Source organism: Annulohypoxylon truncatum (assembly GCF_022578515.1).
Source record: "Annulohypoxylon truncatum strain CBS 140777 unplaced genomic scaffold F4807scaffold_44, whole genome shotgun sequence".
Classification (NCBI taxonomy): Eukaryota; Fungi; Ascomycota; class Sordariomycetes; order Xylariales; family Hypoxylaceae; genus Annulohypoxylon; species Annulohypoxylon truncatum.
The window spans coordinates 85469-111412 of NW_025953830.1; the positions used below are offsets into that span (position 1 = coordinate 85469).

General features: G+C 47.5%; 7 protein-coding genes across 7 annotated transcripts; 6 read left to right on the forward strand and 1 right to left on the reverse strand.

The window, feature by feature from the left end:
* Window positions 1-3913: 3913 nt before the first annotated feature.
* Window positions 3914-5963, forward strand: F4807DRAFT_287462 (S-adenosyl-L-methionine-dependent methyltransferase). Its single transcript, XM_047994761.1, has one exon. The coding sequence runs from the start codon at window positions 4326-4328 to the stop codon at window positions 5544-5546; it is 1221 nt and encodes a 406-aa protein (XP_047849822.1). The 5' UTR covers window positions 3914-4325; the 3' UTR covers window positions 5547-5963.
* Window positions 5964-6603: 640 nt separating this feature from the next.
* F4807DRAFT_287490 (uncharacterized protein) lies at window positions 6604-9717 on the forward strand. Its single transcript, XM_047994762.1, has one exon. The coding sequence runs from the start codon at window positions 6958-6960 to the stop codon at window positions 9526-9528; it is 2571 nt and encodes an 856-aa protein (XP_047849823.1). The 5' UTR covers window positions 6604-6957; the 3' UTR covers window positions 9529-9717.
* A 1187-nt stretch (window positions 9718-10904) lies between these two features.
* On the forward strand, window positions 10905-13288 carry F4807DRAFT_471161 (uncharacterized protein; the record flags this gene model as incomplete). Its single annotated transcript, XM_048002895.1, has 7 exons — window positions 10905-10975; window positions 11024-11565; window positions 11628-11776; window positions 11835-12201; window positions 12276-12391; window positions 12542-12926; window positions 12984-13288. 7 exons carry the CDS (start codon window positions 10905-10907, stop codon window positions 13286-13288), a joined length of 1935 nt encoding a protein of 644 aa, XP_047849824.1.
* A 290-nt stretch (window positions 13289-13578) lies between these two features.
* F4807DRAFT_464784 (uncharacterized protein) lies at window positions 13579-13965 on the reverse strand (the record flags this gene model as incomplete). Its single annotated transcript, XM_048002181.1, has 1 exon — window positions 13579-13965. The coding sequence occupies one exon, from the start codon at window positions 13963-13965 to the stop codon at window positions 13579-13581; it is 387 nt and encodes a 128-aa protein (XP_047849825.1).
* A 3560-nt stretch (window positions 13966-17525) lies between these two features.
* On the forward strand, window positions 17526-18952 carry F4807DRAFT_464785 (subtilisin-like protein; the record flags this gene model as incomplete). Its single annotated transcript, XM_048002182.1, has 5 exons — window positions 17526-17804; window positions 17867-18049; window positions 18112-18204; window positions 18263-18682; window positions 18758-18952. The coding sequence occupies 5 exons, from the start codon at window positions 17526-17528 to the stop codon at window positions 18950-18952; spliced, it is 1170 nt and encodes a 389-aa protein (XP_047849826.1).
* A 1313-nt stretch (window positions 18953-20265) lies between these two features.
* F4807DRAFT_443527 (ERV/ALR sulfhydryl oxidase domain-containing protein) lies at window positions 20266-21827 on the forward strand. The gene is made up of 2 exons (XM_047999561.1): window positions 20266-20915; window positions 21055-21827. Exons 1-2 carry the CDS (start codon window positions 20584-20586, stop codon window positions 21431-21433), a joined length of 711 nt encoding a protein of 236 aa, XP_047849827.1. The 5' UTR covers window positions 20266-20583; the 3' UTR covers window positions 21434-21827.
* Window positions 21828-21841: 14 nt separating this feature from the next.
* On the forward strand, window positions 21842-23219 carry F4807DRAFT_287749 (proteasome A-type and B-type). Its single transcript, XM_047994763.1, has 6 exons — window positions 21842-22166; window positions 22241-22286; window positions 22347-22361; window positions 22422-22456; window positions 22531-22771; window positions 22846-23219. The coding sequence occupies exons 1-6, from the start codon at window positions 22133-22135 to the stop codon at window positions 23159-23161; spliced, it is 687 nt and encodes a 228-aa protein (XP_047849828.1). The 5' UTR covers window positions 21842-22132; the 3' UTR covers window positions 23162-23219.
* Window positions 23220-25944: the final 2725 nt, after the last annotated feature.

The window sequence follows — 25944 nt, forward strand, 5'->3', positions numbered from 1 at the left end:
CTCGCAATAATTACCTAGGAAGGTAGAGTCTAGTGCATTACACCGAGGCACAATAGCCTCCTGAAACCTATATTATCTGAATCCAGATTAGCTAAGAGTAATTGCCTTAGGATTAAGCAGATTGTGTTCGAATCCCATCTTTAGATAGATAACTGTTCATCAACGTGGATAACGTGCTATCTTCTTCAGTGCCCAGATAGGTTATTAGGTATGTAAGCGCTTATATCAATTCTCAGAGCAAGCAGTCAATCCAAAGCTAAATCACTTATTGGTTCAAATATCAAAGCTTCTGGCTGATGTAGAAATACTTATGATTTAGTCTCCAGAAACGGAACATACCCAAGGACCTAAGTGAAATTGTTAATAGGATGAGAAACTCCTTTTCTAAGAGTAATTATCAGACTCATTAGATAAGAAGGTATTACATTGATAGGAAATTATACCTATAGGTCAATGTATATGCTATCCTTGATGCCTCATCATAGAGATGGATATTAGAGATGGATATGGTGGTTGGGAAAACCGATTCGGCACGTAGCCACCCCAGAAGCAGGAATACATTTGGGGGCCACAACGCCGGATATAAATTAAGTGCTATGTCATGTTGTACTGCAGTTAGTCAATATAACGTTGCAATGTATTTATAATACTTGTAGGTAGTTCATGTGCTTGGATGAAAATAGGGGTGATGCGCCCTGGCCTATTGGAGGTATAGATGTTACCCAGCATAGGAGATAACACGCCATGTAATAGGTCAATGCTTGTCGTAACAGGAAACGAGAAACGTAACACGGAAAGTAGGAAGGTTGTGACGGAGTTGGGGCTTCGGAAGTGAGCGGCTGCTTGCATCGCGGGATGTATACGTGTATGGAGTCTAAGCATTATGGCCCGATTTTGTGATTACAGGATGACAGAACGTCCCGTGGTCGGGTTAAGCAAGTGACGACCTCTGATAGCACAGGGAAATATTCCTCGGTGCCTACCTTCATAGCTAACATGAGGGTAGTAACACTGCGAAAATAGGAGTGATCTGCGACCTTAAACTGGCTGGATGATATAGATGTGTAACAAGTATCAATGTTCGATTCGTTTAACGACGTTCGCGAAAGACATTGGAGAGTGTGAGTTATGTAATTCGTTTGCCTGATTTTGATCTCAAGATGTTCATGAAGAATGACTTCCCCAAATTCGAAGGATGGATGCTCAGGTCTCAAGAATCGTATGATTGCGGGTTTGCCCACTATATACGTAGAATACTCACAATAGATAAGTAGATAATTGAATTTCTGGGATTCTGGCACCGAGTATAGATATCCAGGGGCACTCAACCAACTACTTCTCAAGATCCAATAGCTAACAAGGAATAGGGGAGCTAGGGGAGCTTACCCCGTATACTTATATACTTAGGATACACCGGAAACTTGCAGTTTTTCCTGGTTATTAATGAATCCGGTGCCAATGGGATTGTTCCTCTAGCCCAATAACGCGTGGCATCTCATTCGACCCCATTTTCGAATGGAATTTCACCTTGGCTCGCCTTCTCTTTTGGGATATGCTAGCAACTGGTTCCAGATCTCTTTATCCTCGCAGGCTTGGGATCTCGGCACAGCCCGTCCGCTTGCCACGCGTTCTACGTTCGATCTTGCCGATCCGGACAAGATACAGTAATACACAGCCAAGATCCAATGGAGCGTCACTGGAACCGAATCACTAGGAACGTGGCGATGCAGCTAAAAGTTTAATTCGACGTCTTTAGCAGCATCGAGATGAGCCGCATGCCTAAAAGAGAAGACTTAGAGTATTCTGACTTCCTGATTGGACGTTCGTTAGATGTAAGACTGACGACTAAGGAAGGTAAAAAGGGGGTTTCATCGACGTCGTATCTTAAATTACCATATTAAGGCCTATGGAAAACCCGACTTATACAACATCATCTAAAACGAGCGAACGATATGGCTAACATTATTAGTTACAAATGGAAGGCGAATTAATCTGAAAGTGAAGGATGAGAATGAGGGTGAGAATGAAGGTAAACGTGAAGTTGGGAGAAATCGGTTAACGATTGAATCTGTGGTCGACGATTAGCTCATGATCTCCGACCCGAGACGACCCGAGAACTGTCGGTCGGCGGATTTTCATAGTGGCGAGGATATAATAGCCTTGTTAGTCACAGTATTTACGGATTTACGGTGATCGACATTTGATGCTGCCAATGTGACCATAGGCGATACTGAATAGCGCAACTCCGAATGCAGGTCATAGTCATGCAATACGACTAAAGCGTCTAGAACGATAAACAAACATGGCTAGGTAATGCTGGTAAAGCTATAAGATGCTATACGGAATCACGAGGTGGGAAAAAAGAAATAATGACGGGTATGGATTTCTAAGCGACGGCCCCATCAGCAGGCCCGAGGGTCCGGTCCCGGCAAAGCCGCAAGTGGAGATCTGATAGGACGTAGACAAGGAAAAGCGGAGTTACGAGGTTGGGAATAGGACTGGGGAAGAAGTAGAAGGACCCAGAAACAATGGAATAAAGGGAGGAGGAAGTACAAAGCTGCAAAGGTGATGAATGAATATGTACATAAAAGAATCGTGAGGGGCATAAAGGAAGAGTCGGTAAGTGACTCATTTCCGGCATAAGCGAGATGGTTTTAGTTCTTACAGAAATGGCGCATCGGGAAAAGGATTGAAAGTTACTAGAATAGACGAAGAGAAAAAAAAACTGGTTGTAAGTCGTGATATGGAATATGGATATACATGGGAAAGGTGGGAAAAGGTGGAAATATACATCCGAATGTAGAAAAGAACGTTGGGTGTTATTGCCCATCAAATGTGGCTGCTGGTTGCTGCAGGCGTTACTGCTTGCAGCTGCTGTTACCTGTAAAGAAAATACACTGTTGCAGTTATAGGTACCTAGGTAGGTATATGGAAGGTACTGTAGATTCGATACCTACAGCTGCAGGTTGTAATTTCCAATGCGAGGCCGGAAATAAGTGGCCATCCATGTGAAAAATTAGAGCGAGGCGCGCCCCGACCTCTCCGAAGAGTGGAAACAAGTCTTGGGAGGGGAAGGGGGAAAGTGGGAAGGACCGGCCGGAAGTGATCGTTCTTATTGTTGATTCTTTTCGGTAAACCAATCCGATCAATCAATTCGAAAGTCTAACCGTTAGCAAGAGCAACTTTAAAATGATCAATTTATTTATGCTAGCAGCTCCTACTAGGTAGTAGGCAACTAGGTAGGTGCACACACGTGTAAGTACTGTACCTTTATATGGGTACATCTAGCCCTCATGTACATCATACATACATCTATCCATCATTGAATGCTTAAGGTAAGGCAATCACCAGTCACCGGGCCACAGTCCACAGAGCAGCAGCGACCAGCGACCCGCGACCAGCACATTACACATTACACATTACATCAAAACCTGTACAATACATCGTTTTAGAAATCACCACATCCTATCAACGACAAAATCACAGTTGACAGACTACAAGCATTAGGTCACCGACTCGCCTTTGCCCGGGGGCACCAATTCGACATTCGAGCCTGGACCTGGATTATTTGATCATTGACATAATTAACCTGTTTTTTAATACTTAGACCATATCCATACCGGGGCTGTCTCCATCTGCCTACTCTTTTGCCTTCTTCGTTCATTTTCTATTACCAAAAGGTACACATGCATAGTTCTTGGCCTTCTTTACTCCTCAACTTGAAGTCCCTTTAGCTTTGCTAGCTAGTTCTTCATTGCTCTGCTTACATTGTGTGGCTTTATAGCTTGTGACCTGAGCCCTCTTTTCATTATTACCTCGAGGTTTCCTCCTTTTACCTGCACCCGCACTGCATCAGCTATATACCTACACATTCCTTCGGGTCGCTCGGAGCAAAACCCATTTCCCCCCCATCATACGACGGGAAATACTTAACATTTGAAGGCCGATCTGCCCAGAATTAACTGGGTCCCTCGGAATAAAAAAGGGATTATTAAGATAAAAACAACAAACTGAGTCAAGGTCAATTCAAAAAAACCCAGTGGCGCGTCTCTCTTTATATGAGAGTCGACACAACATCTCACACAACCTCCTCACATCCCTACCTACCTCTCCCGTAACAAGATCTGTCAGTCCGCGCAAGCAGCATACGCAATACGCAGACACAATCTCCTCTAGCCTGCACATACGCAAACGGATATCCTATTCGCAGACGCAGGTACAGCCACAGCTCTGTTGCATACCCATACACCACCCGTCGCCGGAGCTTACCAATCCTTAGACCCTATCCCTTCTTCCAGGAGTACAAGTAGTCGTGAGAAGTACCAATGGCTGCAGCAGTAACTGCATCACAACCTCCTATCGCGCCTGCGATACCAGGTCGGAACGATAGTAGCGATAGCTCTCGTTCTAGTCAGACAAGCACTGAGAAGGTGAAGCTCGCCCCTCAGCTTCGTACCTCCTCGTCGCTGTCGAAGCATCGCCGCAGCAGCCATGAAAGCAATTCTCAAGTTGACCGCTCGGCTCAGCCCAAGCGGTGGAAGACGATGCTTAAGGCCTTCAAGCACATCCACAACTTGACCCCGAAGGAAGTTGACGACTTCATGGCATCGTATGAGATCTACAACCTGGACTGGGCCAACGAGGATGAGATGATCAAGGCTTTCGGGCCCAACTACCAGGAGCGTGTCGGCGATTGTCTTTGCGCCTACTACTCAGTGTTAAACCATCTTTGCAGTCTTGGCGACGTCGAGAAGATGTACATCCCGCCGCTGATGGACAAGAAGGCGTCTGTCCTGGATAATCAGCTTCTCTACGAAGAGTCTATCGCGAGGGATATTGGATTGAAGGAAGGCATGAAGGTGCTGGATCTTGGTTGCGGCCGTGGGCGTGTCGCCGCGCACATGACGAGCTTTAGCGGAGCTCATGTGACTGGTCTAAATATCGATGCGAATCAGATCGCGCAGGCCGAGGAATGGAATACGCGGTGCGGCTTCAATAACGAGTTTGTGGTGCACGACCAGAACAATTTGCCGTTACCGTTCCCCGACGAGTCTTTCGATGCTTTCTATGAGATCCAGGCACTCAGTCTCTGCAAGGATCCCTCCGCCACATTCAAAGAGGTATATCGTCTGCTAAAGCCTGGCGCTAAGTTCTCACTGTTAGATTGGGTCAGCCTGCCGCCGTACAACCCGGAGGATCCTGTTCATGCGGGACTAATGCGCCGCGTTAAACCTCTGATCGGCGCTGTGGGCACTCCGACACCGGCAAGTTTTGAGAAGGCCCTTATGGATGCCGGCTTCACCGTCACGAAGTCGGACAATCCTAGCATAGACGGCCTACAAGCCCCGCTCATCGACAAAGTTGACATCTACTTCCGCTCCATGAGGCGTGTCATTCACGGCCTCGTCCGATTACACGCGCTGCCGCCGCACTTCAAGATTCTGGTAGACAGATTTTGTCTAGACGGCAAAGCATTTATAGAGATGGACAACATGCGCCTTATCACCACAACATATCGGATCATCGCAGAGAAGCCTTTAGCATGATGGAACTTGGAAAACGATAGAATGAGGGGAATGGGGAATGGGATTTTATTATTTTTCATGGGGGTGGATTCGGGCACGGCCATCGGAAGTCGGAGGATTCGATACCACCCCTAGTTTTCTTGGTATGGCGCTCTCGCCATCCACGTTTGCGCTTCACCCTTTTCGGCGAGGGTGAACATTAATTATTCATTACGGACCTACAATTATCGCAACTCCCACTCTACTCCATCGCAGAAGCCACCTTTACCTTCACCTTTCTATTCGATTTTCTTTCCCTAAAGCGATTTTAGACCTCGAAGCATTGATCGGCATTTTTACACTTAGTAGCATTATGCATATTGCGTTGCGTTTTACCGGGAAGGGAAGGGGTGTTCTGTTCTTGTTGTCTTTGCTTCATACCTAATACACAATCTTATTTTTTACGCTTACGAGCAAGGGTGGCTACCGAGGGAGTGGGGAGTTGGTTTCGCTTCTCTTCGACTTCCGACTATCAAGCACATTCGGCGTCGAGCAATATTTTTAACATGTTAGAGGGCGATCAGGCGTTCTCTTCTTCGCTTTGACGCGATACGAGTACATAGGCGATAGTGGTAGTGAATTCAAGGAACGTTCAATAATCTTGATCCGATATAACACGAGGTGATTTACTACGTAGTAGTTGGATATCGATTTTCGCATATTAGTCAACGCTAAAGTTGTACGATATTGAAAGAATGGCCAGACCACAATCTCCTACCTATTTACAAAGGAGTTAGACATGGATATTCTACTTTATTCTAATTAGGCTTCGTTCGAATGAATTTCTCACTAATTGTATTTAATTGATATCAATTTTAGGTCGTTTCTATGTGACCTACTTGAGAGATCCTGTGCCGTCCTTCAAGCGGGGCAGGAAATTTGAAGCTGCGCGAAAGACGCGAGCTTTCGTTAACCTTTAAAAAAATAATTGTATTGATCTGCTCATCGTTTTACGTCTTCTCAATCCGTGTGTTGTAGTTGATAAATCCCGCCCCGTTTGCGGTACTGCCGTTCTTTGTTGCGGAGGTACGGCGACATTCCAGAGGCGCATAGGAAAGCGTGATACTTACGGCGAGGTACCGGATAGAAGAAAGACGAAGCGGCAAACGCGCAGATAGAAACAAGCGATTGTTATTATAGCTCAACAATACCTTGTAGAAATGTATTCGTACATCTTACGAGATGTGGAAGAGAATAGTTAGCATTCCGAACGACGGTGTAGCCCGCCTTCTGTCCGCTCGTTAATAGATTGTTACATTTTCAGAGTCCTCTAGTTCCACATCTTGAATTGTCCTACTTCCGACTATTTTCGCAATACAGGCATCAAAATTTATTAAGTATTTCATAATTATAATTATTAATCTTTAATCTCTAGCTTTAGCTAGCAGCTATCATGTCGGTGACCGGAGAGACAAAGCTACCTTCGGAAGGCTTTGTTAGCGATGACGACAGGGGCATAACGACACCAGCAGACGATGATTCTTTTTTTGATTACTTCCCTTTCGAAGAGATCAATTCTGAGATTAGCACTCCTGGCGCTCCTCACGTTCCTCACGTTGATGACACAGTGAACACTGTGGGGGAAGAGGAGAGAGATGCGGCAGTAACAGCGGCATTGGAATTGATGAATCTCGGTCGATCGAGGTTGAGAAACTTACCTGACATGCAGCGGGTAATAAATTGGATTATGGGACGAAATCTTATGACAAATGGGGGCGCACAATTAGTGGAACGGCAAGCTAAGACAAGCGAGGGCAAGGCGGTTAAGGCCGAGGAGAGACAGGAAAGCGAGCAATTGTTCAGACAGCCAAAGCTAGTAGATGACGACTTCCTCGATATAGGAGACGTTCAGGACATATGCCCCGCTTGCACGACACCGTACTGCACCGCCCTTGAATCGCTTCCGTTCAAGGGGAGCCTACGACTCAGCTACAACGACCCCGAAACGCATACCTGGTCCATCAGCGACAAGTATATTCTGACCGAGTCGGTCGACGACGAAGGCCCCGAGCAGACCCAGGTTACATTGGTCCGGGCTACGCAGCTTCTTAAAAGGTCCAACGTGCCCGTGCCTAATGTGCTCGCAGGTTGGAAGGAAAACGGGAGGATCATCACGATCTCCGAAAAAGCGGAGGGAGAGCGGCTGTACGATATCTGGTGGGACCTCGACCAGGACGAGCGAGAGGAGATCGCTAAGGAAGTGGCGCGACACATGAACCGATGGCGATTATGCGTGGCAGATTCGATCTCAAGTTTGTCAGGCGGTGCGGTGTGGGGACACGATCATCTCTTCGGCACGAGGCGCGAAGGGTTTGGGCCGTTCGAAAACGACGAGCGATTATGGGACGCCATCCACGCGAAATTGAGGGAGAAGAACGTGCACGAGACGGTGATACAGACGCTCAGAGATTACATGCCGGAATCCGCGCCGTGCCTGCTGACGCACGGGGACGTATCGAGCTACAACGTGCTGGTGCGCGACGGCAGGGTGTCGGCGATCCTGGGGCTCGAGAAGGCGGCCAGGCTCCCCGCGTGGGCCGAGTACGTGGCGGCGCATTTCTGCTGCTGCAAGGAGGACGAGCAGTGGAAGGCGATGCTCACTAGGCACATGACACGTTACCCGCGCACGAGGGACTGGTGGGCCCTGTGGGCCGCCGTCCGCAGTGGCGCGTCGAATGGGAGCGGGATGCGTGTCGCCAAGCTGGTGGCCCGCTGCAGGCGATGGGAGATGTCGCCGCGGGAGAAGCGCGCGTACGACCTCGACGCCGACGATGGCGAGTGGCCGCGCGACGACGACGAGGAAGAAGGAGAAGAAAACGTACCACCAGACTATCGCCGCCAAAGCATACTGTCTGAAGAACTGATGCCGGGCCTGGACTTGCGACACAATACTTGGGAGGAGGAAGGCGGTGGCGGGGAGAAGGAGAAGGAGAAGGGGAAGCGGAGGAGAACGGAGTTCGAGCACACGCCGCAGCAGCAGAAGAAGCTTATGAAGCCGCGCCGCTACGCCGAGCTGCTCGAGGACCCGGACTGGCAGGAGCCGGTGGGCTCGCAGTCGGGGGACAGCGACATCATCATCCCGCTGAACGAGCTCGCGCTCTCGGAGATCGAAAAGCGCATGGAGGCCGAGAGGGCCAGGCTGCGCGAGAGGGAAGCCGCGGGCGGCGGGTCGCCGGCGCCGCCGAGGCGCATCAGCATCGAGAGGTGGCTCGCGGAGAGCGTGAGGGGCAGGAGGGCCATTCGCCCGCTGCTGAGCAAGATCACGACGACGGACCAGAAGGGGGAGGGGGCCCCGGTTATCGTCAGCCCGACGAAGAGCCCCCCGTGGAGGGAGAGGCAGAGGTCTTTCGAGAGGCCCCAGAGTAATAATAATGCGTCGAAGGGGCTGAGGCCCTTGAGCTTGACGCAGGCTGGTGGTGGTGGTGGCTTGACCGAGGCCGCGAAGAAGAACTTGAGGGAGATTGGCGAGAGGCAGGAAAGGCTGGAGGAAGCCACTGAGAGCGATAGCCGCGAGAGGGCACTGAGGGATCTGGAAGGCGGTGGAGAAGACGTTGACGCTGTTGCTGGTATGGCTGGCACCGGCACCGCCGGGATCCCCGTCGATAAGACGCCGGAGGATAAGGAGCAGGCTAGGCGCAGCGAGCCCGTTCCCCAGACCCAAACCCAGGGCAAGCGCGCCTCGATCTTTCGCGAGAGGACCAGGCCGGGGTCGCTGTACCTGGCTGTCGCGACTGCGGGGGCTGAGGGGCGGACTAGGCGATACCGGAGGAGCCTTTCCGAGGAGCGAGCTGAGGAGGAGGTGGTGGTGACGGAGGAGCAGGAGAAGGAACAGCAGGGCCAGGAACAGGAACAGGGTCAGGGTGCTGATCAGCCGCCCCCGCGCGCACGGCCGCAGAGTGTGACAACGCCGCCGCAGGGAACGCAACCGGGGCACATGGTCCACGATCCGGGGGCTGGGGCCTAGGCTAGGTGGCCCCTTTTCCACCCCCCGTGTAGAGTGACGTAATGGCCTAATAACCGGTTATTGTAGGTGGATCGAAGAGAGATATGTGGATGTCCAGGATGTCTCATAGGTTGGGATTTGTGAAAGATAGGCGAACGGAATACCGTCCTCTCATTGGTATACGGGGTTCACGACCCTTGTCGAATCCTGGTTGAATGTGGAGGACGAGGATAGGACCCTTTGAAAAGCAAAAATTCTTCTTTTCACGGATGGTACTTATTTTCTTTCGAAATGGTACAAGCACTTTCTTGAGATAAGGAGTTCGTCGTCAGGGTATTTCATGGTACAAATGCTTGCGGGTATGATTCCACGGAGAAGAATGATAGTACTACATATTTGATGCTTCCTAGTTCTACTAGACTGGGGATCAGGTCTCTAGTGAACTCTTGCCAGTATGTACCACGAGTCCCAGGCGTCCGTGCCATAGTATGCTATGATTATGCTGGTCTCCAAGTAGGTGGCTTTACCTGCGCAACCATGATCACCCAGGCACGCTGCATCGTGGCTTATTAGGTGTGCCGGATAAGGATTTGATCACCTCAAAAGCAAAAGGCACACTTTTCACAGCAAATACTTAACTTTTGGCTAACGGCGTGTATGACATGAGTCGTCGATTCTGGTTCTTATAGTAACGTCTTTTAGGCTTGGTCTCCAATGGATAAGACTGCGACAGGTCGTCATCTAGCACAATTGAGGCCATCGACAAGCATCTTGATAGTTAGTGAGTCAAATACGAGTATGTTGTTTTTGCTTATTGTGACGAAGACTACCTCGGTACCTAGTAGGCACCTAGGTAGGAAATCCTTCACATGATTCTGGTTTTATGCTAGTTATGTAGGCTCTATCACAGGACTACCTAGGTAGGTAGATGCCGACCTAAAGGTAGGCATCTGGGATAGTTGATAGCCACGCTACCTAGGGAAGTCTTATTGAAGCTATGCGCGCTTTTCAGGATACCCTGCAATGTTATCAAGGCCTCCATCACATCAACTGCTCACTTCGCTATTGGCTTCGAAAAACTCCTTGCCGACCCTTAGAAGCAGTCTGTTCATATCAGAGCACTAGATTATCTGAATAGAGACGAGTTGAAGCTGCTGCTCTGGAAGAAGCCTTCGCCGCCCAAACGAAAGTTTTGAGCGCTGCTGCGGCGGATTGGGTATTGCTAAGCATACCGAACATCACACGAGGGCAGTACTATAGGAGGTCAGGGTTAAACTTCATCTCGTCCTATTCCCATCTTGCCTTACCTAGCGAGATGAGTCTCATATCAACCAAGTGTCAATTATAAACTAACCTCAGTCCTATAGAGCAAAGTATTGGACAAGTCAGACCACAAAATGTCATCAGACACTATGGTGACTTCTAGCAATCAACATACCCCCAGAAGATGGATGAGCACTAGAGATAAGTATGGGAAATAAGGACCCATATATGAATCACCTGCTAAGACTGATAGTGAGATCATCAAAAGTCTTATTGGAATCAGTACGGACACAAGTCCGCTGAAATCAGCAGGTGATATAGGGAATTCCTTCAGTTCTCTATTCCAAGCTAAAGCCTCCTCAACAGCTTCTCCGACACAAACGCCGCTGGGATCTCTTCCCCTTTCCGGTTCGGAGAGAAACGGCCAATTTGCGAGCGATATTGGAGAACAAGTCGTCTCGTCACAGGCTACTGACAGCCAGATCGGGCCTATGGTGCCTAGATCCTCAAACTATATGTATGGCTTGCTGAGCCCAACTGACAAGGGCGTGCCGACATACGCAGTCGAGTCTGATACTTCTGAAGACGATGAAGTGCCTCTTGTTCGGCGGTTGACTGATAAGGATGGGTCAAGCGAGGATCATCCGATGAACCATATGCCAGCACTTGACGACGATGATGAATTAGATAACCTTCCTCTGAGTCTATCTAGGAGATCAGAGAGACTGAGTAAGAAAGCAGATCTTACCCCTGTAATGGCTAAATCAGAAAATTGGGATTACACCAAATGGAAATGTAAGTTGATCCTTTATTTGCCCATCACACACGATACCTATAGATACCAATGACATTGACAGCTCCATCGGGAGAAATGCAACCAACCGCGGGAGCGTTGATACCCCAAGGTTACAGACTCCATGATGACCCTCAATTTCCATGGGTCTGCCCAGTCCGTTCATGTCGGACGTTATATGCAAAGCTATGTGGACTTGGATCTCACTTCATTGTATGTCCCTTACCTCGAGTCGCAACTAGTAACCTTAAGATGCTTACTCTAGTATCAGATCACACATAGGGGCTGGCTATTCAACGATAACGAGGATGGTACAATATCCTCCGTTGGGAAGAGGGAGGGCGTTGGATTGAGGATGTCTCCTGCGATAGTCTCTAGGATGCCGCTGGACCCAAGCGAGCCTCCTATGATAGAACCATCACTTCCTCATTATAGGAAGTTGGTGGGAGCGAATTTTACTCAACCCGAAACCAATCCTAGAGAAAATGAGCCCGATAAAGGTATACGATTTAGGATATCATCTCCGTATAACATTTGTGCTCCGGCTCCTCCCAAAGGAGACACCGGTGATACACTTTGGAGATACATCCAGAGCCACCTAGTACACACACCATTGTCACCGGTACCAAAATACTTTCGTAAGTAATGTTCTGCTTAACGGAACCCACCCTTTCTTAATGTGTGTACTTGGGGCTAAACTTAGGCATTGTAGGCATACCAGAACTCCTAGAATACTTGTACCGCATTCGAGATATTGAGTTCAATCCTCATGCGCAAAACAAATTCAAGGATACAATGGACCAAGACATAGCAGCCATGATTATTCAAGTAACTGGAAGGAAAGCTAACAAGGCATGTAATAGATGTAAAAATGGGAGGGGGCCATTTAAAGGCTGTTATATCCTTCCTGTTACCATCCCGTTACATCTACGTCGATCGATTCTGAGCTGTGCCAATTGCTATTATAAAGGTAAACAGGCTTGCTGCGATCTGAAGCCATGGTCATTGAAGACTTATCCCGAATTATCGAATGTCGATATTTCCCAGAATACACTTAAACGAAAAATTGCTGAATCAAATTCACCTCGATCAGCCGAAACCAAACCACTTCCAGAGAGGCGATCGCTTAGGAACATGCTGAAGAATGAGCGCAGAAAAAAGAAAGAAATTATTCGCTCTAATTCCAATGAATGTCCACCGCACTTACCAGCCTGCAAAATTCAGCCCACGAATAAACCGAAGAGATTCAATGTCCATAGCAATGGAAGTACAAGTGCTATCGATCCGGCCCAAATGATTGAACTCGAAACGTGGGAGATTGCTCCTGGTCGTGTCCGAGATGGAGCGAGAGATATCATCGACAGTATGTGACCGAGTACACCTATTTCAGGGGGGGCTTCACTAACAAGACCGTACCAAGATTTCGCGTTTTCAACAGCCTATCTAGCGCAAAATCAATCAGTGCGCATATGTCGCGAAATCTCGTTCCAAGTCATCACTGTCAAGCCGGGCACTATCTACAGCTGGGAGACATGCGCGATGTATCTACGATTGTGCTCAGTAGCATCCGGCAAGCTCCAGGTCAAGATACATGGTCAAGAATTCTTGATGGGACCTAACGGAATGGTGATGATCAAGCCTGGTGTAGATTGTACTGTCATGAATAAGCTGTATCTAGATGCCGTTGTGCATGTCACGATAGTACCGAGTGATTTATGCGAATAGGGGCTTGGTTTCTAGAGAGTTTGGTGTTGAGTCTAGTTCAATGGCATCTAAACCTACCCTTAGGTACATATTACTAGTGTGGTAACCATTATGAAATTTATTCGGATACATGTTACTTTGTAATATTGGTCCAGAAAGAAACATGTTATGAACAAAGGTAGTAGTGCCCCTTTTGATATTTTCCTACCTACCAACGTGAGTTTATTAAAAGCAAGTGAATCTCGTTAGGTATTCTTATCTTAAGCTAAAGCAACATTTTCTTGCTCTCTGGATTCCCTGGGCCATCCTGATTACTCGTTTAGGTCCACATCTTCCAATTCAGATGGGTCTACCAAGGCCATCCTCCTCTGTGAACGAGGCTCATGAGCAGGTTCATCCTCTTTACGGCGGTAAGTTGGCTCTGGTTGAGCAGGTAGATCAGGGCCACTTATTCCTAAGTTAGGAGCTGGCAAATTCGGCCCGGGAGTTGCGGAATCTTGTCCTTGACTTGGCACTGTCTGCATTTCAACATCTACATTCTGAGTCTTTTTCTCGAGTTTGCGTCTTTTATACCCCACATAGTAGTGAAGTACAAAACTGAAAAACCCCAATCCTGCCACAGACAAGGTCGTGATTAAGGCCCAAAACGTGTAAGTACCGGACTCGGATTCTTCGAGATTGACAACACCGGAAGACATGGTTAATAAATGATGTGAATATAAAAAGATTATTATAAGGTGGTGATAAGGTAGGTAATCTTCTCGGTACGAGGGTTAAGTTCTATATACACTTCATTACAGGCAGCAAGTTCTCAATCATATTATGTGTTTGGTCACGCTAGCATTGTTTAATAAAGAATTATATGGTTGGATTTAAGATAGTATTATCTCTTTAGATGGCACAGGATTACAGTTTCCACAAAACCGGTAACTGTACATTGGTAATGGTGCAGGCGAGGCTCTAACAATTGTCTTCAGAGGTGCCTAACCAACCTGAAGTAAGCTTTTATGGGTGCCAGTGGAGCTCAGGAGCTGCTGGTAGTACAGTTACTAATTGTGGTGGCGCTGTAGTCTTATACCAACTAAAGGGATACAGTAGACGATTAGTTTCTGTCTTATTACGTCTGCTTGAATTGCTAATTGTCGAACAAACAAGAGCATTGTTCACAGTTGAGAGGGACAATTTTCTTTGTAGATAGGGGTACATATGACAGAAAAGACTACGCTTCATCTACCAATGTGTTCATGTCAGTCCCGACAATGGGTATTTATTTACATTATCTACCTACATATGCGTTGCTTCATATGAGCTCATTGAATTCTCCTAATTTAGTTATACCTTATGATATAAGAACCGTTAATTATATTAATTTCTACAAGGAGTAAACTCGCCGCATCCACTATGTCTAAGATAATGCCACAATTGCGGGTTCTCGGTGAATTCTTAGTAAGGTAGATATCGTAGATATTACGATAGCTAGTGTATGCGATCGGAATATACCAAAGTTAGCAGGTCTGAGTCCCTTTCTTATGGCCAAGACCTGGCACATTGAAATAATAGGACTGGATTATGAAGACCATAGTGGATATTTACATACTATTTGAAGCGATAGCCGGGTACATATGATGAGGCCCTTGTACAAGACTACTACTAGTGCAAGATATGAGACTTGGCGTAATTGCACTTCGGGGGGCCGCGGTATCATGTGGAACACGCCGAGACACTATTTCCAGGCCAGTTTTGAAGAAAGGAATTACCTATATTTTCAGCGAGAACGGAAATCCGAATGAAAATATCTAGTAACTACGGATTTCCTGATAAACATGGGACCGTTGAATTATGCTCGTATTATCCACGGATGAATAGGTACCTGCTCAGATACGTAACTATAAATATAACTATTTTCGTCTAATGGTATCTGCATGCAGGTAAAGGTTAATTCAATATATGAAGCTTACCGGACAGTCGAGACTGGTCGTTGATGATTACGTAATATCATGAAGGTAGAGGTTTTAGCATTGGTAACGAATCAAAGAGTAGATTAACCTCCTTCCAGAAACACATATCAAACTATATGGGGTAGGGCTCAGAATATACACCTGATTCGGGAAGGTGACGGAATGTCGGCTCGTTACCGGGCTAGATCACCGTGAGATCTAGGTTAGCATGCATTCGAGGTTACGCTGCTGTCAACTCGTGGAACTCTGTTCTATTTTCTGATTGCAGGAAGACAGGGGCACTTAAGAGCTGCGGACCTGTGCCACTAAGGAAAGTACACCCACCAGACGGTCCGATGGTCAGACTTTCCCATCCAAAACAGCTGGATTGGCTAGAGGTCGTGCTGATACACCTTACAAATACTATTGGTTCGCGTTAGATAGAAAAATTACCATTATGTATGACAGCATTCGCCTGGCGCAAAGTTGGGAATTGCGTAGTTAAACCACTTCGACCCTTAAGTAGCGTCATATCCGCTGGAGCTATGATGGCACCTTTCAAGGCTAAGTAACGGCCGGCCCCCGATCTTGCGTTAGCGGACGTGGTGGTCGATACCAACCGGACTAAAGACGGGGTTAGGATATTACTTGATAAGGGGGAGTTCTTCACTAGAATCTTAACGAGACAAAGAAATCCCATCTGAATTTCTAGAATGGCTAACCGGAGTCGCTTGTTGTCACATGCACCAACCTGTCATGATGCTTCCCTGCAGTGACATGCATCTGTTAGCATCAGCGTATGTCTCACCTACTATATGCGGTATCCAGCTCTGGAGTCTGATGTATGATGCGGGGCAGGGAACGGTACTTGAATATAGGAAGTCTCCGAAGGAACCATATGTCCAATTTCCTATAGAGCTCATACTTACACGCTACCCAGGATTACGACATTACCGTACCGCAGATCGCTAGGTGGAGCCAATACCTTATTTGATCGCCGAGTAACAGTTCACGATGCTAACGAGTACGGGATCTTAGATAAGCTTAATTTATCCTCCGACAGACTGTGGACCAAGTACGTAAGTGTTTGGACAGTCCAGTATGATATATTGGGGCTCGATCACGGTATAAGCACCCGTGACTTGATAATTGATAAGGGGTTATTGACTTACATGTTGATCATCGACAATAAACAATAAGGATATATATGAATTATACTTTGTGGGCACCGAGGTGTGTTGTGAGATACGGGCACACTTGCAAATCGCGGTTAGCAATGCCGATTTCTCGGTAATTACAGCGCGAAGACGTGATCCTATCATGTCGTATCACCTGTACTATAATATAAAAGCTTGCTAGACATGTCATTGAATTTCCACTCAAGCTACTATGAGCAATCTCGAGCCAGAAACAAGCTCAGTCTTGGCCTCTTGGCTCTTCTTATTGTAAGCCTTGATAAAGAGAATATAGGAGGGGGCTAATTGCCGGAATAGGAAGGCCGTGCATTGGGCACCACGCGACGTGAGCTCGAGACTCCTTTTCGCAGGAAAAGCGACGACTTGGCACAGCTGGAGGATACAACATCATGATACAGCCTGGCAGACCGTGGTAGATTTGCCATATCTACGCTATTGGGCTCCTGTCTTAGCCTGTGTTACAACCGGCCACCCGAAGACACCACATCCTAAGGCGACTTGATCTTATCCTTGCACAGATCCCCGGCTTGGATCTAGGCTCTATCCTAGAAACCTCTAAAGATCTTCTAAAGACCCTAGAAACCCCAGGGAACCGCCAAGAGGCTCCATAGACCTTACCCGTCGCCAATCACTTCCAATCAATGCTGGATGGTATCAATATACCCTTCACGTCTGGGAAACAAGCTCTGCCAGCTACCGCGCTTCCCCAGCCTGTGATAGCGTCAACATCAATGTCCTGCATGACATATTGGTGCTGCGAGGCGGTTGAACGACAGGGATCATAGATAAGGTACAGGAGGCTTTCTCCAGGTAATCAGGGTCCCCTCAACAGAGCTAGCCAATATTTTCTAGAAAGACTCCCATTACAAACTACGTCGTCATCTAGCCTCTCCGACCAAACCGCCGAGTAAGACCCTATGGGGAGTCAAGATCTGCGAGCTTCCTTCCTAGGAAAGCCATGATCTACCGGCACGAGATATATCGAAGGCTAGACGAAACCATCACCATGATAAATAGTCGCGATGCCCTCGTCCTGAAGGTAGCTTCTGTTCCTCATCACTCAGGAAGAAAGCCTCTTGATAACCCTTACCCCTTTCTTACCTTACCGTCTTGACTTGCTTCAATATGCGTACTGCCGCCCTCTTCTTCTCTCTCCTGCCTTTGGCATGGGCTGCCCCGGCCAAGCGGGCCGCGCCAGCTCCCCTCATCAAACCGCGAGGATCTCAACTCGTCGAGGGCAAGTACATTGTCAAGTTATACGAGAACTCCGCCATCTCGGCTCTCGAGGATACCATGACCAATTTTGAGGGTGATGCCGACCACGTCTACAACGTAGAGGGATTCAAGGGGTTCGCTTCTGCCCTAACGGCCGATGCTCTCGAGACATTGCAGAACCATCCCGATGTATGTTGCCTTATACCCCAATCCATTGTACTAGCTATGCCAAGGTTCTAATCATCTTATAGGTCGAGTTCATCGAACAGGACGCTATCATGAGCATTAACGCCTACACCACCCAGTCCGGTGCTCCTTGGGGCATTTCTCGCCTGTCCCACAAGTCTGGTACAAGCGGCTACGTTTACGACTCTAGCGCCGGCACAGGCACTTGCGCCTACGTCATTGACACTGGTATTTACACCGAACACACGGTACGCATGACTCGCGAAGTGGCTACTAGCTAGGTACAGATAGGTACTGACGATGTCTACAGGAGTTCGAGGGCCGCGCTACCTTCGCCGCCAACTACGTTGATAGCTCTGATACCGATGGAAACGGCCACGGAACCCACGTTGCCGGCACTATTGTAATTTCCCTCAGTCCCATGCTATCTTTTACCCCGTTAGCTAACCAATCAATTGTAGGGCAGTAAGACATACGGTGTTGCGAAGAAGACCCAGCTCTACGCTGTCAAGGTTCTCGATGCTAGCGGCTCCGGTACCACGTCTGGTGTCATCGCCGGCATGAACTTCGTCACTTCCGATGTGAAGACCCGGTCTTGCGCGGCCGGTGCTGTCGCTAACATGTCTCTTGGTGGTGGTTCTTCGTCTTCGATCAACAGCGCCGCCAAGGCCATGATCAACGCTGGTGTCTTCCTTGCTGTTGCTGCCGGTAACGACAACCAGAACGCTGCGAACTCCTCCCCCGCCTCTGAGCCCAGTGTCTGCACTGTCGGAGCCACCACCAACACCGATGCTCGTGCCAGCTACTCCAACTACGGCGCTGTGGTAGACATTTTCGCCCCAGGCACTAACATCCTTAGCACATGGAAGGGTGGCAGCACTGTAAGATTATTTTACCATCTCTGTCCTTCTTTACCTTTATTAGGTGTCTGGATTTAGGCTAACGTTCATCCACAGAACACCATCTCTGGTACTTCTATGGCCACCCCTCACATCGCTGGTCTCGGTGCCTACCTCCTCGCCCTCGAGGGCAAGAAGACTCCTCAGGAGCTATGCAGCTACATCGTCTCCACTGCCAACTCGGGCCTCCTGACCAGCATTCCGAGCGGAACTGTCAACAAGCTCGCCTTCAACGGCAACCCCAGCGGTTAAGCGCGGGATACATGTTGCGGAGTTGCCTTCGTTGACACGAGGTCCTCTGGGTTGGCATCTGCCTTCGATGCTCCCCAACCCAAGCCAATACAACCAATGTTCCCATAACGCAATAGTAATTCGAGGTAGCGGGAAACGGTGGGCATTTTTGGGGCATAGTCTTGGCAATCTTTTTGTGTCCACGGCTATTCGAATAGCCTAGGAAGGTAGAAGTACATACGCGGCCATTGGATATTCTCATCTGGGGCTTGGTTCACATCTTCCATACGAATTAGCCGCGAATAGAGTAATTGACTAATGCATTGAGCAACTCACCTCGTCAGCCGCCTTTTGAGTAAAACCAAATGAGAAACTCCCTGATATACGATAAATTAGCTGATGTACGATAAACTAGATGTGAATGATATTTTCAATATAATGGTGAAAATTGACAACGCGTTTTCTGAACAGGCACTTGGGGAGACATTGATGAGAATCGCTCCCTTGACGCGGTTCGGCATTTCGAACCTAGAAGATCTGCATGCACCCGGGAAAGGGTATGTTTCGTAATTATTAATGAAGTTACATAGGTAGGTACGCAGATGCAATTCCGATCGGATGGGGTGAATGCGATCCTAATCGTGTAGTAGTAGAGAATAAGGTACGAGAGAACTTACTATGCACCTAAGCTCAAGATCGACTTACACGGCACTTGCACTCCAAGTCCTACATTATTAATGAAAGTAATTTTCCTATAATGATACGATGGCATCTCTTTTTCCCGGATATTCTCAATCGCCAAGTGAAATCCCTTTAAACAGAATTATCGGGATTTTAGGCCGCCTAAAAAGCCCATGACATCAGACAAGGTCATTACGAAGGACAGTACCAGCATTGAGCTATCCTTCAGACCACAACATAATTAGTGGTACTGTATCTTGTATGCCTGAGATCAGTAGTATGGAAAGGATTAGGCATGTGCAACAAGTTAGAGCTCCTAAAATATTAAGAAAAGGCGGGTAGAAAAATTCTGGTTAAATATAAGTAGAGTCGAACATGATTAAATTCCAAATTTGCGAGTTTCTCTGGATGAAGGAGAGTCCTTGGACTTAGGTCAACATGCAAAATAAGTCAGCTTAACAGTGATGAACATTTAAGTATAGAATGCAGCCATCTTGAGTGACCTATAAGAAATTGAAATACGATAAGTTGACAAATTGTGGCTTCAATTCAGGGGTAATTCACTCCCCCCTATTGTGGGGCTGCTGTGTGACCAATGGACATGTACCCCGCTAAGACCCGAATTCGGGGATAAACAACTTCCCCATTAGGCTGGGACAAAGAACGCTAGAAACCCCCACTTTCGCTTGGACCCCTGTTAGAGCATATCGTCTAAACTGTCTTGAACATGGGACGACCCTTGAAAACCAACTCCTGAACAGAAACCTCGAACGCCTATCGAACGATTTAGGGTGTCTCTTGTAATACATCTTTTGACTCACGCTCCTTTACTATCATTCCTTTTTGTTCACAACCACGCGAGCTCTGGTCTCCATCTCTTTTTCGAATTATTTACCCTTGGAGAATATTCCCTACCCCGCGATTTGATTTATTCGAACAGGCCAGACTTGTTCATTTTCCTGTCTCCTGATATGGCGCGACATCTTTCCGTTATCGTCATTCTGGCGATCGCGGGTTTCTTGGTCCTGACTTTCACGAATTCCTTTGGCGACAAATCAGGACAGATACGACAAGTATTGCCTGTCGGGAGTGTTACCGAACGACCACCAGCTGATCCAGCACCAATTACATCAAATCTGAAACCAGATACGAAAGCAAATGTGGAAGCGGATGTGAAGACAGAAGTGAAAGAAGAAGTGAAAGCAGATGCGAAACCAGACTGGAAGTCAGATCTTGCCCCGCTGCAAGGCGATATTCTCACAGGAGGCGCAATAGCCCCAAAACTAGAGAATGCAACTTTGAAGTATGCGCTTGGGTTTCCTATTTGTCGCTACCCCCAATTTCGCCAAGGGCGATATCCGCGACTCTGGGGCATTTCTATACTTGGTTGGAATCGAAAAGCGCATAATGGATTTCTGCTAACTTGAAATAATCTTGCACAGGGCCGAACTTGGTCGCTCGACCTGGAAATTCCTCCATACCATGATGGCGCGCTTCCCCGATAAACCCACCGAAGACGACTCCCTTGCTCTTAAGACTTTTGTACAACTATTCGCACGTCTATACCCTTGTGGCGACTGTGCGCGGCACTTTCAAAAGCTCCTTGCCAAGTATCCGCCGCAAGTCAGCTCGCGCAATGCGGCTGCGGGTTGGGCTTGCTTTATGCATAACCAAGTCAATGAGAGGTTGAAGAAGCCCCTATTTGACTGTAATAGCATTGGTGATTTCTATGACTGCGGTTGTGGGGATGAGAAGAAAGAGACAACGGAAACCATAGGGGAACTCAAGTTAGAAAAGGAAGGGCTGACTAAAGGTGGTTGATTATACCATCGTAAGGGGTCTTCATTTTGTTTTGGGAGCATAGCGGCTGGAGTTCCTGGTCATCAGTCTTCATTGTTTCTGAGTAGAAAATATCCACACATCTCATTACGCATCCTATTAAATCTTTAATGCTTTATCGTGAAGACCAACCTTTCCTCCTTTGTATAGGTACCTTTGACTATTGCCGATGACTACCCATTTTGTATCACCTCCATATAAGTCTAACTAGGTACCTACTCAAACAGCGGTATATCTATATCTTTCTACTCTGGCTATTATTGAACATGCTCTTTCATTGGGGGAATAGAAATCATGATATTCTTTAGCTGAAATAAAGCTACATTACTTGCATATGCAGGTACTGAGGCACAGAAATACGTACCACGGAGGGAAATAGGCGGGACTGCACGTGACTCTGGATGGATCCATACCAAGGCTAGTGGCAGGCTAATCGTTGGTCCCGGCTTCCGATCTATGTAGCCAGTTCCAGGCTGGAACTTCCAGCCTTGCGCGTCGGAGCTGCCTTGAGCTTTGGTCAAGCAATCAACGGAGCTGCTCCTGCCATCATCAACCAAACTTCCTCAATTACGTACCTGGATAATTCCTTAAACCAACGACCGAACCTTAACTTACGACTATTATTCCGAACAATTAGTCTCTTCCGCCAACTTCCCCCAAAACAACTTCAACATTTGCAATATGGAGTTCGGCAACAGAGGCGTTTTGAGCGAAGGTATGTGAAGCTTGGACTTGACTTTCAAGAGCTTCAACCCAAGCGCAGAAGTGGGCTAATGGTTATCCGAATAGATGGAATCCATGTGGATATGGACCGATTAAAGAAGGGCGAGGTCAAGTAAGTAATATACCATCGGCCAACAGAATATCTTTGATAGCTAACCATCTCCTTCGCCAGTCTCGGTACCTCGATGTGAGCTAAACTATGTGGAACTCTAGTATAACGACAACGCAGAAATTAATTTGGTGTTAGCATGGCCGTAACTTTCAAGGATGGAGTCATTCTTGGTACGTCTTATGCCCACAATCATGCTCCCATCTGCCCTCCGTGAACACATATTAATAATGCAACTGTTCCTCAGGTGCCGATTCGAGAACTACTACCGGAGCATACATCGCGAACCGAGTTACAGACAAGTTGACCCAAGTGCACGATACCATCTGGTGTTGCCGGTCAGGCTCCGCCGCCGATACGCAAGCTGTCGCGGACATAGTGCAATACCAGCTGGGCATGTTTGCCATGAGGAACGGCAAGCCCCCCACCACCCAGACAGCAGCAGCCATTTTCCAAGAGATCTGTTATTCGAACAAGGACCGGCTGAGGTAAATACGATGTTCTGCAAGCACCTCTTTGCGACGATTCATAATTGGATGGTGCTAACGGCACTGATTTATAGCGCAGGTCTCATTATCGCGGGATGGGATGAGCGACACGGTGGCCAGGTCTATTCTATCCCTCTCGGAGGTTCTCTACACAAGCAGTCTTATGCAATCGGTGGTTCCGGTTCGACTTACATCTACGGTTACTGTGATGCGCACTGGAAGGAAGGTATGGAGGAGCAGGACGCCGTCAACTTCGTCAAAGGTGCGCTGCAGGAAGCGATTAAGTGGGATGGTAGCTCAGGAGGTGTTATTCGTATGGTTGTCCTGACGAAGAAAGGGGCGGATCGACACTTGTATCTGCCCGACGAGAAGTATCAGGTGCGACATTGATAACACATGGTATTGGAGGCGGCGACGTGGGGTAGTAGACCCAATGGCGCTTCGAGGATCGAGCATGAGTAGGTATGCTATGCCTTATGCCTTGATTATGCCTACCTGTACAATATTACACAAATCCACGTGTCGGCAGCGCCGCAGACTGCACGGCGGCCGCGAAGGTTATCTCTAAGCTTAATAGGAGCATTGCTATGAGACCACCAGGTTTCCAAACCCTTGGGTAATGGGATCGCCAATCCCTGGCGATACCCCGTGAATGGACTTCCCTAATACTGCAGGGTTGGAGGAATTTATTCCTTGGCAGCACGCACACAATCAGGCGGTGAGCAAAATACACGCACGGCATCGAACAAATCATCGAGCCCGGGCCGTCACATGGTCGCAAAGAAGACATCGCCAATAGAAATGGTGTATATCCGATAGATATGGTTTTCCGACACTAACCCTACATCCCCCGTCCTCGCTGATAGGGTAAGAATTATATCTCGGGGCGATCCGGGTTACGTAGGAGTGTTTTTTTCTTTCGGGTACATGATTCGTGCCGCTCAATGACATTATCGTCCCCGAAGACGGGTGAGAGATTCGAAAGTTGAAGCCTCCGCGAGGTGAGACCGTTTTTAGAGCTTTGCGAAACTGTGTGTGAATCTACACGTTGCGATATAATATCCGATCGTCGTCATCGGTGTTACGCCAACGGTGCCTAACGTTTATTTGAGGTGTGATCATGATCACCTACCTAATGTAGGCACGATACTTCGCTTTGCTTGATCCCATATAGTACCCATGCGGTTGAAGCTACAACGGGAATCGCTTCCCATCATTCCCCTTTTAGCCTAAAAGGGTTTGAAACCTGAGTGGGCGAGCGCCTTCGAGGTCTTGGCGGACATGAGAACAAGCAAGTTGGTTGACGCAAGGCGGGTTAGGTTGGGGTGTTAGGGCAAAGATGGGATAATTATGAGCCTTACGCGTTGAGTACATCGTTTTTCTTTTCGTTCTAGAAAGTCGCGGTGGATTTGGAAAGAGAAGAGTGGGAGATTATTAGCCCAAAGGCCCGTCCCGTGGTTAATTGCTATTTCTTATCTCATCACTCAATTTTCCAATCCGTGGGGGTTGAGGGAAGTATGTACGACTGACTATAAGGGCGTATTGAGTTTGAGGCGCACAGAGAGCTAGGTATGATGATGCCATCGGGTAACAAGATGTTTCTGGGTTACCGGGACGCCCTCATGTCAGCTTCCCTTCACATCTACCAGTAGGCATGTAAGGGTTGGACGGCAGGGGGTGAGCACCCGCCATTGCCAGGCTCTTGGCACGAGGATAGAGTGCGGGATGATATTGAGCTGCATGTCGAGGTACATAGATGGGATGAGACGAGATGAGATGGTACGTTATGATGTTATCTTTAATCTGTCTAATGGAAGTATACAAACTGATACATTTATAAGATCGTATCTTATAAATTGCCCGTAAAAGACCTTATAATCAATAGCACTGTGTGGCCCCGCGATCGAACCCTACTATGAAAGATTTATAGAAAGTCAAAGGAAGGATTAGCGAAGACTTCAGTCTAGAGACGGTCCCTGAATCGTGAATGCCGAGTTGGGACCGGACTAGACAAACGGCGGTCCCGGGTCTACCGGAGGCGCGCAACTAAACCGCTCGTCTTCTTAGCGTAGGATGGGAGCTAGGAAACGCCGCTATATTCCAAGATTGTTACGAGAACATTACCTACCTGAGTAACAGTCATTCGAACCGGTGAAGACTAGGTTCACGGCTTCTAAATTAGCTGACTCTGGCTTTCCAATAGCTGAGCTGGAATACTGGGAATTACGTAGGTGTACATATGTCTCTGGATATTGACATTGAAACATGTGAAGCTCGGTGTAACTTACTATATGAAGGAAATAGGCTTGTTGAAGAGCAGAAATGACGTATGCTCGATACAATACTTGCTATATGTGTGCCGAGATGTGCTTATACCTTATGTATCTAGGTACATGATGTGTTGGAATGCCGATGGCTCTTATTTAATAGTATTCTTAAACGAAATATCGTGTATGGATCGTTGGATATGTCTTCGTAATATTTCAATGACTATACATTGCCAGTTGGTAACGTATATTTTTATCTTCACTTAGGTAATCTTAAGGGGGGTTATGTAAAAAGCTCCCCCCTTTTCACCCCACGGCAAGAAAACGGCCTACCGGAGCAGAGCAAGCATTCTGGAAATGCTACGAACCAACGGGCTTGAAGGGTTTTGTGCATTAGTTGCTGACCGCGGTTGTGCACAGCCTCACCCCCTTTCCCTATTCCGGTAAGATGCCATTATTACCTGCAGCTTTGAGCCCGGGTCTTAATGGATCCTATCTGCCATCCATCCATTCCAAGCATTGCGAACACGTGCAAGACGGATGATTAGATGGCTGGTTTCATAGGAGATAGAGTTGTCAATTTTTGTTAGGAATCGATTTCCGGCCTATCGCGCGACGTCTTGCCGCCCTACCATCCCCCCCTTTTTTCCATCTTGACCTTGATACTTTGATACGCATTTTCTTTTGCAGCCGCTGTCTCCTTATTAAAATCAAGTCGATATCTTTTTTACCCCTTGATTCTTGCTTCCTTCTAATTTCCCATTATTCCTGCCATTTGCTTTTGTAGTTGGTGTTCTTATTTTAGGAATGAGATTCGTCCATTATTCTGTGGCTCGGAGTGTTTTATCTATTTTAATGATTGAATGAAGCACGCAACCGGGGGGCAACCGCGATTATCTAGCACTG

What these genes read in the sequence shown, in the direction of transcription:
- F4807DRAFT_287462 (XM_047994761.1), top strand. Translation starts at nt 4,326, where the DNA reads ATGGCTGCAGCAGTAACTGCATCACAACCTCCTATCGCGCCTGCGATA.
- F4807DRAFT_287490 (XM_047994762.1), top strand. Translation starts at nt 6,958, where the DNA reads ATGTCGGTGACCGGAGAGACAAAGCTACCTTCGGAAGGCTTTGTTAGC.
- F4807DRAFT_443527 (XM_047999561.1), top strand. Translation starts at nt 20,584, where the DNA reads ATGGCGCGACATCTTTCCGTTATCGTCATTCTGGCGATCGCGGGTTTC. An exon ending in CTAGAGAATGCAACTTTGAA is followed by an intron (nt 20,916 to 21,054) that starts GTATGCGCTTGG and finishes AATCTTGCACAG; the next exon opens with GGCCGAACTTGGTCGCTCGA.
- F4807DRAFT_287749 (XM_047994763.1), top strand. Translation starts at nt 22,133, where the DNA reads ATGGAGTTCGGCAACAGAGGCGTTTTGAGCGAAG. An exon ending in CAAGGATGGAGTCATTCTTG is followed by an intron (nt 22,457 to 22,530) that starts GTACGTCTTATG and finishes ACTGTTCCTCAG; the next exon opens with GTGCCGATTCGAGAACTACT. An exon ending in TCGAACAAGGACCGGCTGAG is followed by an intron (nt 22,772 to 22,845) that starts GTAAATACGATG and finishes ACTGATTTATAG; the next exon opens with CGCAGGTCTCATTATCGCGG.